Source organism: Sceloporus occidentalis, unplaced genomic scaffold (assembly GCF_023333645.1).
Source record: "Sceloporus occidentalis isolate IW3139 unplaced genomic scaffold, rSceOcc1.0.p SCAF_9, whole genome shotgun sequence".
In the NCBI taxonomy this organism is placed as follows: domain Eukaryota; kingdom Metazoa; phylum Chordata; class Lepidosauria; order Squamata; family Phrynosomatidae; genus Sceloporus; species Sceloporus occidentalis.
This window is the reverse complement of record NW_028316989.1, coordinates 28,592,030-28,609,550: the sequence shown is the minus strand read 5'-3', so window position 1 is coordinate 28,609,550 and position 17,521 is coordinate 28,592,030. Positions and strand designations below refer to the sequence as shown.

The following is a 17,521-nucleotide window of genomic DNA, read 5'->3' as shown; positions in this document are numbered from 1 at the left end:
AGAATACGGTCCTGTGCCTTATTTTTGCAGAGACTAGCTGCATCTGCACTGCAGATATAATCCAGTTTGACACAACCTTAACTGCCATGGCTCAATGCTATGCTATGGCATTCTTGGAACTGAAGTTTTGTGATATTTAGCCTTCTCTGTTAAAGAGCTCTGGTGCCATAGCAAACTACAAACCCCAGGATTATTTAGCGTTAAGCCATGGCAATCAAAGTGATATCAAACTGCATTATTCCTTCAGCCTTTTAGAGTGTTGTCCCTCCTAGCTATGGCAGGATTTATTTATTTATATTGCAATGATCCTCTCAATGAGATTTGTGTGCATACTTTCTTTTGATGGGTCCATAATGCTTTAGAGATAATACCTGTGAGAGTTATTTAGGAAACCATCATCCTCATGAATCTTTGTTGCAAGCATGACACAGATAGTCAATGTTGCAGCCATTAAGATGCAAAAAACATTCAGTCTGAAAAGTGGTATGATAGAGTTCTCATAAACGTTGGTGTCCACTTTTATTTGCTTTAACTTTCTTAATGCTTTGCCCAAAGTGTCAAACTTGGCAACCCAGAGATGACACCGGAAAGAAAATAAATATCTTTACTACAGGTTGAGTCTCCCTTGTCTGAAATGCTTCGAACCAGAAGTGTTTTGGATTTTGGGGGATTTGGGAATAACTGTATTTGCATATACTGGTCTTGGAGGCTTGGAGATGAGACCAAGGACTAAATACAAAATTCATTTATGTTTCATATGCGCCTGATAAAAGATTCTCCTGCAATATTTTAAACAATTTTGTGCGTGAAACAAAAGGTGCAAATATTGAACCATCAGAAAACAAAAGTGTCACTGTCTTAAATACCAATGAACAAAGTTTTGCTATTCGGAATATTTCAGATTTTAGAATTTCGGCTAAGGGAGACTCAACCCATGGAAGCAAATGATGGTTTTATCCAGTGGGTTTAAGAGACCGTATATTGATTTTCTATCTTAGCTTTCTCGGAAAAAAAAGTAGATCCCTTTTTCTTATGTGATTACCATTGGAAGATTTCGTGTTGGGATCGTGTTGGAAGATTTCATATCTAAGCATTCTTTTCGCGATATAGGAATAGTAGCATCATCCCATATTTTACTTGCCGCTAAAAGCCTCCTGCAGACTTGATGGCGCAAACGTCTTATAAAAGAGGGCGAAAGAAATGAAGCTTAAAGGGGAATAAAGTGTATTTTTGTTTTTACCCAAAATATATAAACCACAATATAAAGCTTTTCAATAAAAACCATTCTGTATTCCAGCCTTCAATAAACATTGGCATACACAGATAAAGAGCATTCGGAGTGGATCGTCACATTTACAAAGCTTTCTTCACAAGGTTAGTAACTACCACATTCCCCACATCGACCTACTTAAAATGACAACAGTTCTCTAATAAAGGCGCAAAATATTGCTTTTGTAGCATATTTTGGAAAACAATATAAAAATAATTTCTATATCATAATTTAAACTCGGCTTGGAAAAAACCCCAACGTAATACAGCCTTTTATGTCTACAAACAGAACACACTTACAAACACTTTTCTTTCGGGGATTTTTCCGATTTGTTTTCTTTTTTAAAAACCCCAATATACTCTTCTTTTCCTGGATTTTCTTTAAAAAAAGAACAATCATGTACACAGGAAAGCAAATGTGCAAACAAGTTTTACTGAAGTTCTTTTCAAAATCCTAAACCATATTCTATTTTGGCAATAATTCTACAAAAGTTGCCATTACTTTCAAACAAAGAGAGCACAGTTGTACATTGCAAAAAGTTTTAGATGTTGTCTGAGCTGAAAAGCCACTTACAATCAAGGTCAGCTGTTATTTTCTTTTGCTCTGTCACCACAAGAACATGCACATCCCTTGAGAAAGGCAGGGTTGCATTTCCCACTGCTCCTCACTTGGGTTTAGTTGTTTCAGGTTACAATGGGTTGGATGTTCCTAAGAGCAGAACCCTGAAATGAGGGAGGATTAAGTCATTCGGTTCCATTGGTTTTAATGGGCGCAATCTACACCTTACTATGTCTGGATCCAACCCCATGCACTCACTTTAAAGCGCTTTCTTAATATTTGGAACAAGTGTAATTTGGAAGGAAAGGAACAAATAGAATCGGTGTGTTAATGTTGTTGTTGTGTGCCTTCAAGTCATTTCCAGCTCATGGCGACCCTAAGGCAACTGTATCATTGGGTTTTCTTGGCAAGTTTCTTCAAAGGAGGTTTGTCATTGTCATCCTCTGAGGTTGAGAGAGTGTGACTTGCCCAAGGGCACCCAGTGGGTCTTCTGGCCAGGCATGGAATTGAACCTGGGTCTTCCAGAGACATAGGGGCTATACATATTAGCCCAAAGGGGCGACAAGGTGCCACCACTTTTTGCCTCGAATTGGGACTGCGGCAATCACACGTCACATACCTGATTCAGCCTTTGGAGGATGCAAAAAGGAGCTCCTCCTTGCGCCCTCCAAAGGGTGCCATATCCACCACAGCGCGGCGTTATGACACCCTTTTGACACTGCATTGTGTAGATGCAGTGCCAGAGTGGCATCATTATGGCATGCACCATGTAGACCAGCACACATCAAAATGACACCCTGGTGGCGGCGTAAGGGTGTCGAGCATCAACACTCTGTACAGGGCCTAACCCAAAGCTCAAATCACTATGCCACGGCGGTTCCTGCAACTATTCACTATTGGCAAATCTCCAAACTGTCTTAAAATGTGTGGTTCCATGAGTAATACACTTTGTTCCAATGGCGCATTGCATCATTAGAGGACCTTCTGTTATGAATAAGCATTTTTCCTTTTTTACAAAGGATGCCACAACTTGTCATTATTCCAGTCCAATGGTCAACGTAATGAAGCACCGCCATGGCAATGTAGCTTACACTGCGCTACTCATCCTTGGGCATTAAGACAAAGACATGGCCAAGGTGATGATTAAAAAAACAAGAAATGCAGCTTTCTTGTATCATTGTCCTGAAGACACTATTACTTCAGATCTGGACCTGACATCCAAAGTCAGTTTTTGCTTCTGCGCCCAGGTCATATAAAAACTGATGCTAATTTAATTTTAATGCATTTGGGCCAAACAGAACTAGGAAAAGGATTGCAATTCGGCCCCTAGGCAACCCAAATCCCATTATCTAGAAAAAGGTGAATTGTCCTATCCAACAGATGTTGCACCGATGGATAGATTTGCAAAAGTTCTTGTCACCTTCCTGATTTATTCTGCTATTTTTTAAAAAATTGCATAAATTAATTCTGGATTTCCCAGTCACAGTGCCTTGGCACAGAGCTATATGGATGCCTCTCTGATGCTGAACTTTTTAGCGAGCATCTCTTGACGTATTTTCAAGTATATCTTTGTAGCCATAAGGGCTACGGAAAAAAGGAAGGAAAGAAAGAAAGCTGGGATTCTCATGGGGTTGAATCCTGCGCCTGATATCATCTTTTTTGATCTTTTGTAGAAAAAGCACATACTTAAACCTCCTTGAGAAGGGTTTGTGCCACTTCTAAGCACATTGCAATGCTCTTCACCCTCTCAGTGGTCAGATCTCTCTTAATATTTAACATTAGATTTTCACTAGAAGAAGAAACTGAAATACAGTTGACCCTCCACATTTGCGGCCTTGACTTTTGCAGATTGGATTATTTGTGGTTTGGATTGATGCATTCTCTCTAGGAATCTCCAGGCCCTCTGGCGCAACTCTGCCAGACATTGACCACAGAGTTGCGCTGGAAAACCTAGAAGTTCCTAGAGGAAACACTTCTCTAGGCATTTGTAGATCCTCCAGCATGATTCTATGATCAATATCTGACAGATTTTGATCACAGAGTTGCACTGGAGGACATGGAGATTCCTAGGGAGGTGTTCTCTTAGGTAAAAAGAATAATGGTTATTTTGTATTTTCGTTTTTTCTACATTCACGGGGGTCCTTCAGACATAACCCCAGCAAATGTGGAGGGATCACTATAACCAAATTGTCTCGTAACATAGGAAGGGCAATACATCCGTTTCCAATGTAAAATGAGCATAGAGTAAGAGCTGCATATTGCAGATGAAGGGGCTGGACAGATGAAGGGGATGGAGACCAGAAAAAGAACCCACTCTTTGGTGGGTTTCTTTTCATGCCATGCGCGGGGCGCCATTGGCACATGCATGCCATGATGATGTCAGTGCAGCACGGTGCTGTTTGGGTGCTGCATCGTGTGGACATCATCATAGCGCGTCCCATATGGACAGGCATGTGCCATGATAGCGGCCAGGGTGTGCGATAAGGTTGCTGAGCATGTAAACGCTTAGCCCCTGCGCAACTCTAGTTTGGGCCCAGGCAAAGTGCCCATTTGTACAGGCTTTTATTTCTTGAAACATGGCTACAATATGCAGCCCTTCCTTCTGGGCTCTTACTCTGGGCTCATTTTATGTTGGAAGCAGGCACACATTACCTATGTATAATCCATCCCATATTACGTTGTTGTAGTTGTGTACCTTGTTTCTGACTTATAGCAACCCTATGGCAAACCTATCATGGGGCTTTCTTGGCAAGATTTGTAACTCAAAAGCCACCAGTGTCTTCCTCTGAGGCTGAGAGAGTATGACTTGCCCAAAGTCCACGGCTTAGCAAGCATTTGAACCCTGGTCTCCAGAGTAGCAGCCCAATGCTCAAACCACTAGGCTACACTGGCTCTCTGTATTACATTACTCCATCTCTAAGGGCAGGGTTGAAGCAGAGAATGGCGCTCGGACACATTTTTTAATGCAGGTTGGATCGGAGAAAGGAATTTGCATGATCTCTGGATTTCAGAAGAGTAAGAAAAGGCCCTGGCCTTGCACTGAAAGAATGTCAGGGAGGAACCGATTGAACTTGGGGCCATATAGCAACAGAGAAAACTCTTGCAGCCAAATCTGACAAATTTCCTCGAACTCACCCACAACACACAACACAAGTTATCTGTAAACACAAGTATATCACATTTTTATTCATTCATTAGCCCTTTTTTGTTTTGTTTTCAAATACTTCTTTTAAGTGTATTTATTACAAAGTGTGGGAATGCCTACACGTTATATACGCGCTTTTCTTCATCATCCTTCCCTTAGAGCCCACAGAAGAAAGGTCGACAACATTTTGCATATTTTCCGGTCTTTTCACACATTTTGGATGAACGGTTTGAAACAACTGAAGCAAAACAGGCTTCTTTCCACAATACACATATCATTATTATTTTTTGCCCTCTGGGTGCCTAGTAGCAGTACATTTATATACTTTATTTGAACCATAAAAGATTATCATTATCATTTTCATCTGTAAAATCATCATCACTTTTCTCTAGAACAGTTAGCAACACATTACATTCAACCACTGTTCCATCTTTTGGATTTCTGATGCACCAAAGAGGCTCAGTCCAATGGAAATGCTTCTCGCACGAATCTCGCCAAAGAGTGTGCAAGAACATCAATCCACTCTTGTGTAGGTCCATTTCGATTCTACACAACGTCCTAGTGAACCGTGCCTATATTTGGTGAAACAGCCTCTGACGTGACATGCAGATTCCCATATCTACAACAGAATATATATACTTATATTCATATATATATATTTTCTTCATCCTTTGCACAGCCCTTGCCTTCCTGACTTGGAAATAATCTCCCATAAGCCCTTAGCCCTTTTATATATATTGAATTGTCTACGACCAAGTGACCAACTCACGAATCACTGGCACAAGCAAAAAAGGAATAAATACAAGAGTTGAGGAAAACAGAGAGAAAGAGAGAAGGAGAGAAAGGAGGAGAAGGAGAATAAGAGAGAATGAGCAGGAACGCGAGAGGATTCATTCAGGTGTTTTGGCTTTCCAAATTACGAAACAATAAAAATATTTCAGGAATGATAAATTTCAAAGATACTTAATTTGTTCTGAGAAGAAATTTGGCAACTGTACCATTTCTACTGACGCTTCCTTCAGCGCTAAAGAAATAATTGATCTAACTTTCAAAAGAAACTTGGGTGCATCTACACTGTAGAAATAATGCAAGTAAGTAAAGCCTTTATTGTAGTCTACAGCCGAAGGCAATCAATATATATATATATATTGTACTATAGAAACAATGCAGTTGCCATGGTTCCAGCCTGGGACTTGTAGTTTGGTGAGGCGCCAGCATTCTTTGGCAGAGAAGGCTTGCAACACTATAAATCTCAGGATTCCCTAGGATGGAGCTACAGCACTTAAAGTGGTGTCCAACTGCATTATTTCTGCAGTGCAGATGTGCCCTTAGACAAACAGATCTCTAAAAACACCAAGGTCAAGACCACTCATAACTGTCGTGCATTGGACATGGCCGTTTGAATGGCAGGGATCACATATATCAATGGCTCCCAAACTTTGGTCCTTCAGGTGTTTTGGACTTCAGCTCCCAGAAGCTCTAGCAATTTGGCCAACGGTCAGGAATTCTGTAAGCTGAAGTCCCAAACACTTGGAGGACCAAAGTTTGGGAACCATTGCCATAAATCATGAGCGCTTGTCATTTCCCAAGTCGGCTCCCCCCGTTTTTTGTGTGTGGTCGCAAGACATAACTATCAGCAATCTGAGTGCTTACAAAGTTGACCCTGAGTTGTGCGTCTATTTGTCAGGGACCCAAGTTGCTTGACGTAAAACCATAGCATTTCAGTCTGACAACTAGCCTTCTGTACTGTCAATCCTCAGGCCTTAAAGTAAAAAAAATATCAGGCACATAAAGTAATAACAGGGAGTATGCATCACTGGCTTTGGCAACTGGAAAGCAGCATGAAGCTTCTACATTGACCAGGCTTCGTATAAGTATTGGAAGCCTGCCCTTTCCTAGTCAAAAAATAAGTATCCGCCAACTCTCCACCATTAGCTTTTCCATACAGTTTGACACCACTTTAATGATCTTGGCTCCATCCTGTGGAATCATAGCATTGGAAGAGACCTCATGCCTAACCCCCTGCCATGCAGGTATATTGGATTACTGCAATCCTGGATTTGTAGTTTCATATTTAGCCTAGAGAGGTCTGGTGCTTTGCCAAACTATAAATCTATGGAGTTTATCACACGAAGGAGATTTGGAGTTTATTCCGTGAATATCCCAGAAAAATCGTGTAATTACGCAAAATGATTTCACACGACGTTGCACAAAAACCGCTGTTAAAGTGGCAAAGAAGCATTAATGCGCACCTTCTTACTTTTGGGATTTCAGCGACAATGCATTCCGATATCACCTTATTTGCACAATTGTGTGTGATAATCATTCGCGCAGTCACTCGCCATTTCCACTTCATTTGCGGGATGCTTTAAATGCCCTTTAATCTCTCTTTAATGCTGAAATTAGCCCTGGTGTGATAAACTCCAACCTGTAGTAACCTGCATCTGAAAATATTTCAAATGGCTCTTCATCAGTAACCAGACTGCAAAAAAATATTCTAACCTGAATCAAAAGGGAGAATCAAACATTATTAATAGCCAATTTATCATGCCTAGCTGATAGGAAAATCAAAGGGTGTTCCAACATAAAATGCATTAGTCATTACTAATCTTTGCTTTCCTAAAACTCTTTTTCTTCTTCAAAATATCATTCCTGATTTACCTCTCTCTATAACAAATACAATCACAAGATAACTCCACTTGGTACCACAGATTTCTTTGGCCAAAGAAACACATGAGCAATTGCTGCAACCCAAACCCCCAGAGGTCAAGACGCTGTCGTTGTCGTTCAAAATGGGAGCGTCCAAAACCCTTGCAAGCAAACCACCCCAAAAGTGGTTCAAATGGACTTAGCATTTTTGCACTTGGATTTTGAACTGGAAGCACAGAGAGAGAACAAGGGAAGAGTCCCCGAAAAGAAGGGGCAGGAAAGTGCCCTTTTCCTTCACGTTCAAATAAGTGGCAAAGCTGGTCAAGAAGACTGCAAAGCCCATGCTGCGTCCAATGCACAGCTGATCCTCTTCCTTGCAGGGACTTCCCATGACAGAATAGGGACCAAGGCCCCATTTGCTCACAGTTGTATGTTAAGGGTGGTGAAACCTAGGGGTTTCCAGTTTAGGGGACACTTTCGAAGACCACGTAGTCTGTAAACTTCTCAGGGATACACAAACTACATGCCTGGATTCATAAAGCATTATAGCCCTATCATATTTATACCATTCCCTATTGTCTTGGATATATTTCAAGCACCATCGATCCTACGTAGCCATCAATTCTTTATCCATGGATTCAACCATGCACAGTTCAAAAATATTTTAAAATACATTTTTAAAAAAGCAAACCGTGATTTTTTTTGCCATTTTATATAAGGGACACCATTTTACCATGCCATTGTATATAATGGGATCTGAGCATCCACAGATTTTTGGTCCTGGAAGCGAACCCCAGCGGACACCGAGGGGCCATGATATAACCTGGAGGGTCTCCCAAACTCAGTGCTACCTGTGCAGCTATGGTGATATCTACAATTTAATTTAATATTTTCCCCCAGCATAGGCTATTTGATTTTTTAGCTTGCTATGACAGATCTTCTCTAACTTACTCATCTCCTGGTGATATCCGGACTATTGCAATGTGGAGATGCCTTCAAAGGTGGTTGCAAGGTTCACTTAGTGCAGAGTTCATCAACATGGATGCCAACAGGGGCTAAATGCACATACTGTATATACTCAACAATAAATCAACCTCATGTACAAGTCAAGGGCAGGTTTTGGGGACAAAATGATGGATTTTGACATGACGCATGGATAAGTCGGTGGTAAAACCTAGGGACATGGAACAATGGATCTAAACGATGATGCAAAGGAAAACGATGCCAAAGAACTTACACAATTCTGGCAGATATAAATGTTTGGGCTCAAACTAAAGGCTGGATGGATGAGAGAGTAGAAGGGGGTCAGTGCTTCCAGGACACATTATGCTCTTGCCTTTCCTTGCCATCCAGGGGATAGTTCCCTTTTTTATAAGAGTTAAAGTACAGTATTTACATGATAAGTCATCCCAGGTTTTGGGGGTCGTTTTTTTGACTAACATTTCTAGACTTATACATGAGTATATACAGTTTTACATTGATCCTGGATGAGCTACATGGACTGCCTTTTTTTGCTTCTGGGCCCAGTTCAAAGTGCTGCTATGAAGTTTTAATGTCTTTTACGCAGGGTAGGCATTTTACAGACCAGTGAGTTACATTTCTGACCCTTCCAGCATCAGCCACAAAGGAACAACCAGACATTTCCTTGGAAGCCACCTTGGGTCCCACTTGGGAGAAAGGCAGCATATAAGTGAAGCAAATAAAATAAATAAATGAATAAACAAACCTATGGGTATGTTGTTTAAAAAATAGATTTTTTTTGTTGCTCTTGTGTGCCTTCCAGTTGTTTCTGACTTATGGTGACCCTAAGGCAAACCTATCATGGGGTTTTATTGGCAACACTTATACAGTGGAGGTTGGCCATTGCCTTCCCTTGAGGCTGAGAGACTATGTCCAAATTAACCATTGCCATTTTTACTTCTGTGCAAAGAGGCAGCAAGTCTACCTTGGGCTGCATGAACCATTATTAAATCTTGCTTGCATATTGACAACTTTCCAATATTTCCTAGGAACTAATAGCTAAAGAATGCGGCTTCAATAACCATTATTGCTAGACTGTGTTAAACCGTTGAGAAACGGTCAATGGGATACAGGCTATTCGGTTTGCATTGAACAGCAATGGAAGGACTAACCTACAAAGCAATAATTGATATTCTTCCCTCTCCTATGGACACCTCCTCATTAAATTGTAAAAGGTGCTTATTTTTGAGCTCGAGGGCTCGAAATAGTATGCCAATAGGCTTTTCATTCTCTGGTATTTATGTCTGCTTACGTCAATACATCCAAGAATGCATGTTTCAGGGGAAATACACCTGCGCTCATGAATCCAGACCTTCATTTGTGTATCCATAAAGAAGTGGTAGTCCTAAAACCATACAAATGTTTATAGCAAAAAACGTTAGCATACACAGTTACTATACCTGTCCCCTCCAAGCTTGACAAAAGGGAATGGGGAAGACCATGAAAAGTTAATTTCTTAAAAAAGAGTGAAATGGCTCTATAGAACGAGGCAGACACAATCTTATTACATACAATACCACATCTCCAGGTATTATGACTTTTTTCCCCTCCTAACTTTCTACTACCTGAGTGATGTCAGTGTAAGTTCAGGCACCATTAGTAAAATTTTGACCACACATATACATAGCACTGACAAAGGAGTAAACAACCTTTCAGCTTACCAGTGTGTGTAAAAAAGACAACCACAACATGGAAAACAATAAATTCTTTATGATAAATTATCCTTGTTTCTCTTCACCCAAGAAAAAGAACAAAAAAATAAGCTTAGACCTTTCTCCCCGTAGATCCCTTTGTAGGATTCCCTCCTTCGTCCTCCCATAATGCGCTGATAAGATATTTCCTAAGTAAGAAAAATGGAGGAAATAAATAGTCATGGGGATTGCTCCACCATCTTTAATGTCGGTGGCCCTTGTTTTCCCGCTCCCTGCGTTTTATCTCCTCCTTGTAGCAGTAGGAGCAATAGTTTTCAGTCTCAGGGCGACCGTAGAAGGAGCAGTTCTCCTTCTTGCAGTGGTTCTGCTGGATAGAATAAATGGGGCAAACCGTGCTCCGGCCTCGGTTTTTGTCATTGTTTAACCAGGTCTGAGGTGCTTCCTCGTCGGCATATTCTAAGCAGTCTTGGATGTCGCTGGTATTAAACCCGTTGGTGTACGTTTGCGACTTGTGGTCCGTAGGCATGGCGTAGGTCAGGGACTCCACCGTGTTGACCGTACGGATGCCTACTATCCGGGCCGGGCTATAACTCTGCGAAGACAACGACCGGTTCTGTTGGGGGTACGTGGCGCACGTTTTTAAGGTACCAACCACCGGCTTGTAGGTATCATCTTGGAAGCTGGATGGCTTGGAGTTGACCTCATGCAAGTGGATGACGCTCTGCCTTTGAACGGGGGGCGTATGGCTATAGTGGGCAGACACTGGGATGGGTCCGCTTTTCTTGGCAGGTGAGGAAAACGACCCGGGCATGGGGCTCGTGCGGTCCTTAAACTTTAAAACCAGTTGGGTTGTATGGCTTTGAGGCAAGACTGGTGATGCCCTTCCCTGAGGAGATGATTCCAGCTTCTCTTTGGAGAACGCTTCTTGCTCCAGCTTCCGGCACGAGGACCCGGCGAGGCTGGCTTTTTTCTCGGCCTCTTTCCTCTTCTGTTCTTGTTCGGCGCTGAAGCGCTCCTGGGCACTGGTCAAGTAATAGCCGATCATCTCCTCGTGGAACTGATGACGATGGCTGGTCAGGAGAAGGCCAGCAAAAATGAATTTCCGCTCCCCTTGCATGGCAGCCCTCAAAATGTTGAGGCTCAGCTTCACGTCCGTGCTGTACTTCCACGGGTCGGACTGCTTATCTGAAGGGGATTTGGAGTTCATTTTTTCGACCGGTGAGATGCTTGCTTTTTCGGTGGGAGATGGGGTGGTCTTTTCGGAAGGGGAGGTGCTCGCCGACTGGCCTGATTCCTCTTTACTCCCTTTGCGGGACTTGGATTTCTTCTCCTTCACTTTCTCAATGATCTCCCCGTTTTTCCCGTTCCCCGAATTGGCTCTGCTCATTTTGCCATGAACAAGGCCACCCAGTCCACCCATGTTCTTCTTTAGCTTAATGCCAAGGGTTTTACTGAGGCTTCCAAGTTTGTTAGCCACTGAATCGGCCCGGTTTTTCTCTTTCTCCTTTCTTTGTTTCTCTTTCTCTTTCCCGTTTTTGCCATTATTGCCGTTAGAATTACTGCAGATGGAATCTCTGTCTGAGTCCATGGAATCGGCGAGAGATTGAACATCCTCTCCTGCCGATGCGGTTGGAGACTCTGGCTGAGCCAGAGGAGCCTATCAGGAGAAGCAAGGCAACAATTAGAAACGAGGAGCATTCTCATACTCTCAGCATTTCAATGCGGATTTTTTATGATCAATCAATCAATTTTATCTACGGTCTTCGACCAAAGTATCTCAAAAATATATTACTGTATATACTTCACTATAAGTTGATCTCATGTATAAGTCGAGGGCAGGTTTTGGGGCCAAAATTGTGGATTTTGATATGACCCGTGGATAAGTTGAGGGTAAAACTCAGGGGCATGTAATGAAGGATGTAAAGGATGAAGCCAAGGAACAATGCCAAAGAACTTACAAAATTCCAGCAGGCATAACTATTTGTGCTCATACTAAAGGCTGGATGGATGAGAGAGTAGAAGGGGGTCAATGCTTCTTCCAGGGCATTTGCATGCATGCAACTTAAAATGCAGTACTTACATTGATCCATGGATAAGTTGACTCGGGTTTTTTGGGTCAATTTTTTAACCTACATTTCTAGACTTATACATGAGTATATACAGTAGTATTGACCAGTAAAAACAAACTGACAAATATACCAGTACACCTAAGTAAAACCAGCCAAAATACAAATGTGCAGATATTTATGATGTTTACAATCTGAAAAATAAAGGGATCATTCAAAGTGGGACTACACTGATGGGCCAAGATGAGGCAGTTATAAGGATTGAGCATCCATTATCTGGAATGGTTTGGACCAGAAATATTCTGTACAGTCGGCCCTTCTTATACACGGATTTTTTATACACGGATTCAAGCATACACGGTTTGAAAATGTTCCAAAAAAGTATAAATTTACCTTGATGTTCCATTTTTTATTAGGGACACCATTTTGCTATGTCATTATACTTAATGGGACTTGAGCATACACGGATTTTGTTATACACGGGGGATCTTGGAACCAAACCCCAGCGTATAACAAGGATCCACTGTATTTTGGATTGCTTCAGATTTGGGAATACCTGTATTTTCACATACATAATGGGACATAATGAGGCTGGAGAGAGACTCTGGGAAATGGTGGCAATCCAAGCATAGTGTTTGGCATGAATCAACGCCTCCTGCCATTTCAAAGATCTTTGCATCTCTCTCCAGCCTTGCAAATACAGTACAGGTACAAAGCTCATTTTTTAAAATTTCATTTTGGAATACCCGTATTTGCATACACATGAGGCTGGAGAGAGACTGAGGATATGGGAAATGGGGGGGATGCAAGCATAATGCTTGGCATGAATCCACACTTCCCACCATTTCACAGAACCTCACATCTCTCTCCAGCCGTGTCTCTCCCCAGCCTTGCAAATACAGTACAGGTCTGTGGCTCAAGTTTTATTTTATTTTATTTTGGATTTTGGGATACCTGTATTTGTATAAACATGATACATAATGAAGCTGGAGAGAGACTGAAAATCTCTGACATGGTGGGAATCCAAGCACGGCGCTCGGCACAAATCCATGCCTCCTGCTATTTTACAGATCCTTGCATCTCTTTCCAGCTGCATCTCTCTCCAGCTTCAGAAATTCAGTTGGCCTTCCATATCCACAGATTCTTTATGCATGGATTCAACCATCCACAGCTTGAAAATATTTTTAAAAATACAAATTCCAAAGAGCAAACTTTGGTTGTGGTATTTTATATAAGGGAGGCAATTTTACTATGCCATTTTAATCAATGGGACCTTTAAAAAATTGTCTCTGAGACTCATAAAATGTTCTAGACACAAGAAATTGTTTTTTCCTTGCCCAATTTTGATCACTCACTTATCTGGAGGCAACATTTGTCAGTGTTGCATAGGAGACAATATTATTAACAAATTTCCCTATCTCTATATAGAAAAAAGGTCAGCTGAACAGAATTTTGCGCTTGGCATTATACATAAGGTAGAATTTACTTTCTTAAGCCTTGGACAAATCAGTTTTCAAGGATGGGTGAGAGAGGAAAAAAACATGTGACATGATCATTCAGCCATTCAATAAAAGGCATAAAGAGAGTTAAGCAAATCGATTTTTTCTTGTATAATTAATGATAATTAGTTGAGTCTCCCTTATCCAAAATGCTTTGGATTAGAAGTGTTCTGGATTTTGGATTTCTTCAGAGTTTGGAGTATTTGCATCTATATAATGAGATCCCTTGGAGATGAAACCCAAGTCTAAACATCAAGTTCATTTATGTTTTCTATAGCCTGAAGGTAATTTTATGCATGATATTTTTAACAATGTTGTGCATGAAACGAAGTTTGTGTGCATTGAACCATCAGAACGCAAAGGTGTCACTCTCTCAGCAACCCAAGTGGATGATTTTGGATTTTGGAGGACTTCGGATTTTGGGATTCTGGATAATTTCACAGGTGTTTCTCATTTGCATTACTTGACATACAGTCTAATCTGATGTTGCTATTTAGCTGCAGAAGTGGGGAGACATACTAGTTATCAGAAATTGCAAGATGTCTAGAAAGGTACAGAGCTCAGATCCGTTCCCTCTCTTGCTTTTCCTCTGAATCCCCAACGCCTCTTGCATAATGAATGGTGCTACAAAGGGACTTCCTCAAAATGCAACTCCACAGAAACAAAGCACAGATGGACAAAATGTCCTTGCACTGGTGCTGGAAACCTAACATTAGCTCATCTGGTTTCATAAGCTCCTTTCTCAGCATAAAGTTGTAGAACCTAAAGCTTAGGCTGCATCTGCACTGCAGAAATAACCTGCATCTGCACTTCAGAAAAGCCATTTGACACTGCTTTAATGGCCATGGTTCAGTGCTATGGAATCAATCCTTGGATTTGTAGTTTGGTGAGCTATTGAACCTTCTCTGTCAGAGCACCTTGGTGCCACAACAAACTACAAATCCCAGAATTCCATAGCATGGAACCATGACAATTAAAGCCATGTCAAATAGTATTAATTCAGCTGTGCCGATGCAACCTTATGTCTCTCAAATTGGCTTATAGAGAGTAAAGGGGTTACCCGTGTTTCCGATGGTATGCGTATCCAGGTTACATTCATGTAACTGTGCAGAAGATTAAGCTTTGCCTCCAGAGACAGAATCAAGCTGAGAAAAGGGAGAGAGAGAAAAAGAGAAAGACCACACCACAATTACTGGAAAGTGACAACTACAGATTGCTCACTTTTAGTCAAGAGAAATAGAAAAGAGTCATTTTAACCAGCTCACTTTTGGACAGCTGTTCCTGTTCTCCAGGCTCTCCAAAGGAAATTAAATCGTTCTGCTTCTCCTGGAATTGGAGAACCATTACGTGCGAAGTGCAGCCTGCACTGGTCTTGTCGGTTGCGGTGATTTTTTGTAATGAATCTCAAACAATCCTAACAACTAACCAATGAACTTTGACAAGCCCTAAGCATATGGGACTATTTGTTTTGGGGATGCTACAAAGAAGTCCACCAGGAGGCTTAAGTAGGTAGACAGGTGTCTGTCTTCAGGTTAAGCGGCTAAAATCCAAATGATGGGAAAAGGTCTTACTTGGCCAGCTTGGCGTTATCATTGTCATCCTTCCCCCACTCCCAATCTTTCCCTGGATCCACCGCAAAGTGCAAAGGCAGGAGCTTGTGTTCGGAGTCCGTCAGAGGAATCACCGCTGGTGGAGAGAAGCGATCAGAAGAGATGGAATCAGCATGGATAGGAGAGCATAAGAAATGAGAATTGGTTGAAGGAAAGGAAAAGAAAGTAAACATTTTAGGGACACACATTCAAACAGTTGCATTGTAAAAGCATCATTATTGCCAAACAGATTATTTCAGTTTGGCAAAAGGGACACTTTTAGGACACTTTTATGACCCTCTCCAACAGTTTTACAACCGGAAGAGAATGAAAGAGAACAATGTCATGTGGAGGGAAGGGGAAAAAACCATGCTGCCTTTTTGTTTCCCTCTCGGGTTTGTTTAATAATGCAATAAGGCTCTTGCTCTTGCTTCTCTTTTTGAGGCTATGTCATATGTCGAGCCATGAGGAGAGGTGGGTAAGAAATATTGTTGTTGTTGTTGTTGTTGTTGTTGTTGTTGTTATTATTATTATTATTATTATTATTATTATTATTGGCCCTCCGTATCCATGGATTGTGCATCCATGGATACTGCATCCATGGAATCCAGGAATCCAGTGGATGCTGGAAGTGAAAATATCCCCCCATGGGGAAAAAAATCCAAAACGCAAACCTTGATTTTGCCATTTTACATAAGGGATGCCATTTTACTATGCCACTGTATAAAATGGAACTTGAACATCCACAGATTTTGCTATCCATAGTGGCTCCTGGAACCAAACCCCAGCAGATACCAAGATATAATGGTCCACTGTGTATATATAGAAGTAAAGAAAAGAGGAAGAATGGTGTAGCGGTGTGAACGTTAGACTACGACTCTGGAGACCAGGATTCGACTCCTTGCTCAGCCATGGAACCCCTCTGGGTGACTTTGGGTGAGTGACATGCTTTCAGTTCCACTAAGAGTCCGCATAAGTTGCAAATGACTTAAACGCACACAGAAACGACACAACGTTTGCTTCAGGGTGTCACTGCGCATAGTAAGGTGAAAATATGTCAAATGGCTCTTCATCAGTGTGTGTAGTATGTGTGTGTGTGTTGAGTGCCTTCAGGTGTTTTCCAACTTATGGAGACCCTGCCAAGGGATTTTCTTGGCAGGTTTGGTTCAGAGGAGGTTTGCCATTGCCTTCCTCTGAGGCCGAGAGCATGTGGCCTGTCAAGGGTCACCCAGTGGGTTTCATGGCTGAGCTGGGAATCGAACCCTGGACTCTAGAGTCATAGCCCAATACTAAACCATTACACCATGCTGGATCCACAGACCAGACTGCAAAAAATTATAACCTGATCTTTATCCATCCATCCATCCATCCATCCATCCATCCATCCATCCATCCTCCATCCATCCTTAGCTGAGGTACCATAAACCGCTACCCTTTCATTGGTATCTAATTTCCTCCCTTATTCCCTGAAGTGGCATCATCACTTCTGGCAAAAAATAGCAATGAGCAAAAACATTGCTGAGAATCACTTTTTAAACTCTAGGTCTTAGGAAAACACTTCTTTATTAAAACAGCCATTTGACAATGAACAGAGAAGCAGTGAAGAGCATCCTACTGTGTGCTAATAAACAGCCAGTGAAATCTTACATTCTGTAACTAGGAACACCGTTGTTTCCGACTCTCAATGCTTGAGAATAATCTTATTGTGCATGAGACATTTATGTTACTACAGTACTAGACATTTTCAAGTGTTCAGAGCATGCCACATGCAGAGAAAAATAGCAAACAATGCATACAATTTCTATCATAACTTCTAATACAAAGGCAGGTTACAAACCGCCATAAAGTATGCGCTCTGCGCGTACTAGGGTTAGGAAGGGCCGTATTAGGGTTAGGAAGGTTCTTACCTTACTCACGGCCCTTCCTCCTAGTATGCGTGGAGCGCGTCGTAAATGGCGGCGCCCATCCACATGGGCGCCGCCATTTTGATGTATTGGATGCTGTGCGTCCAGGCGTGTCGTGGCGGAAGTGACGTCGTGAGGGCGTGCTACGCCCCTCGCAGCGCTACTTCCA

General features: G+C 41.7%; 1 protein-coding gene across 2 annotated transcripts in view; it reads right to left on the bottom strand.

Moving 5' to 3' along the window:
* Window positions 1-6,112: 6,112 nt before the first annotated feature.
* LOC149307135 (OTU domain-containing protein 7A-like) overlaps window positions 6,113-17,521 on the bottom strand; it is a 72,690-nt gene continuing 61,281 nt past the window's right edge. For both annotated transcript variants that reach the window (XM_089538356.1, XM_089538355.1), the window contains exons 11-13: window positions 15,431-15,545; window positions 14,920-15,004; window positions 6,113-11,951 (exon numbers count right to left, since the gene is read on the bottom strand). In XM_089538356.1, the coding sequence (XP_089394482.1) occupies window positions 10,536-11,951; window positions 14,920-15,004; window positions 15,431-15,545 (1,616 nt within the window). In that variant the 3' untranslated portion in view covers window positions 6,113-10,535. The remainder of the gene's footprint in view (window positions 11,952-14,919; window positions 15,005-15,430; window positions 15,546-17,521) is intronic.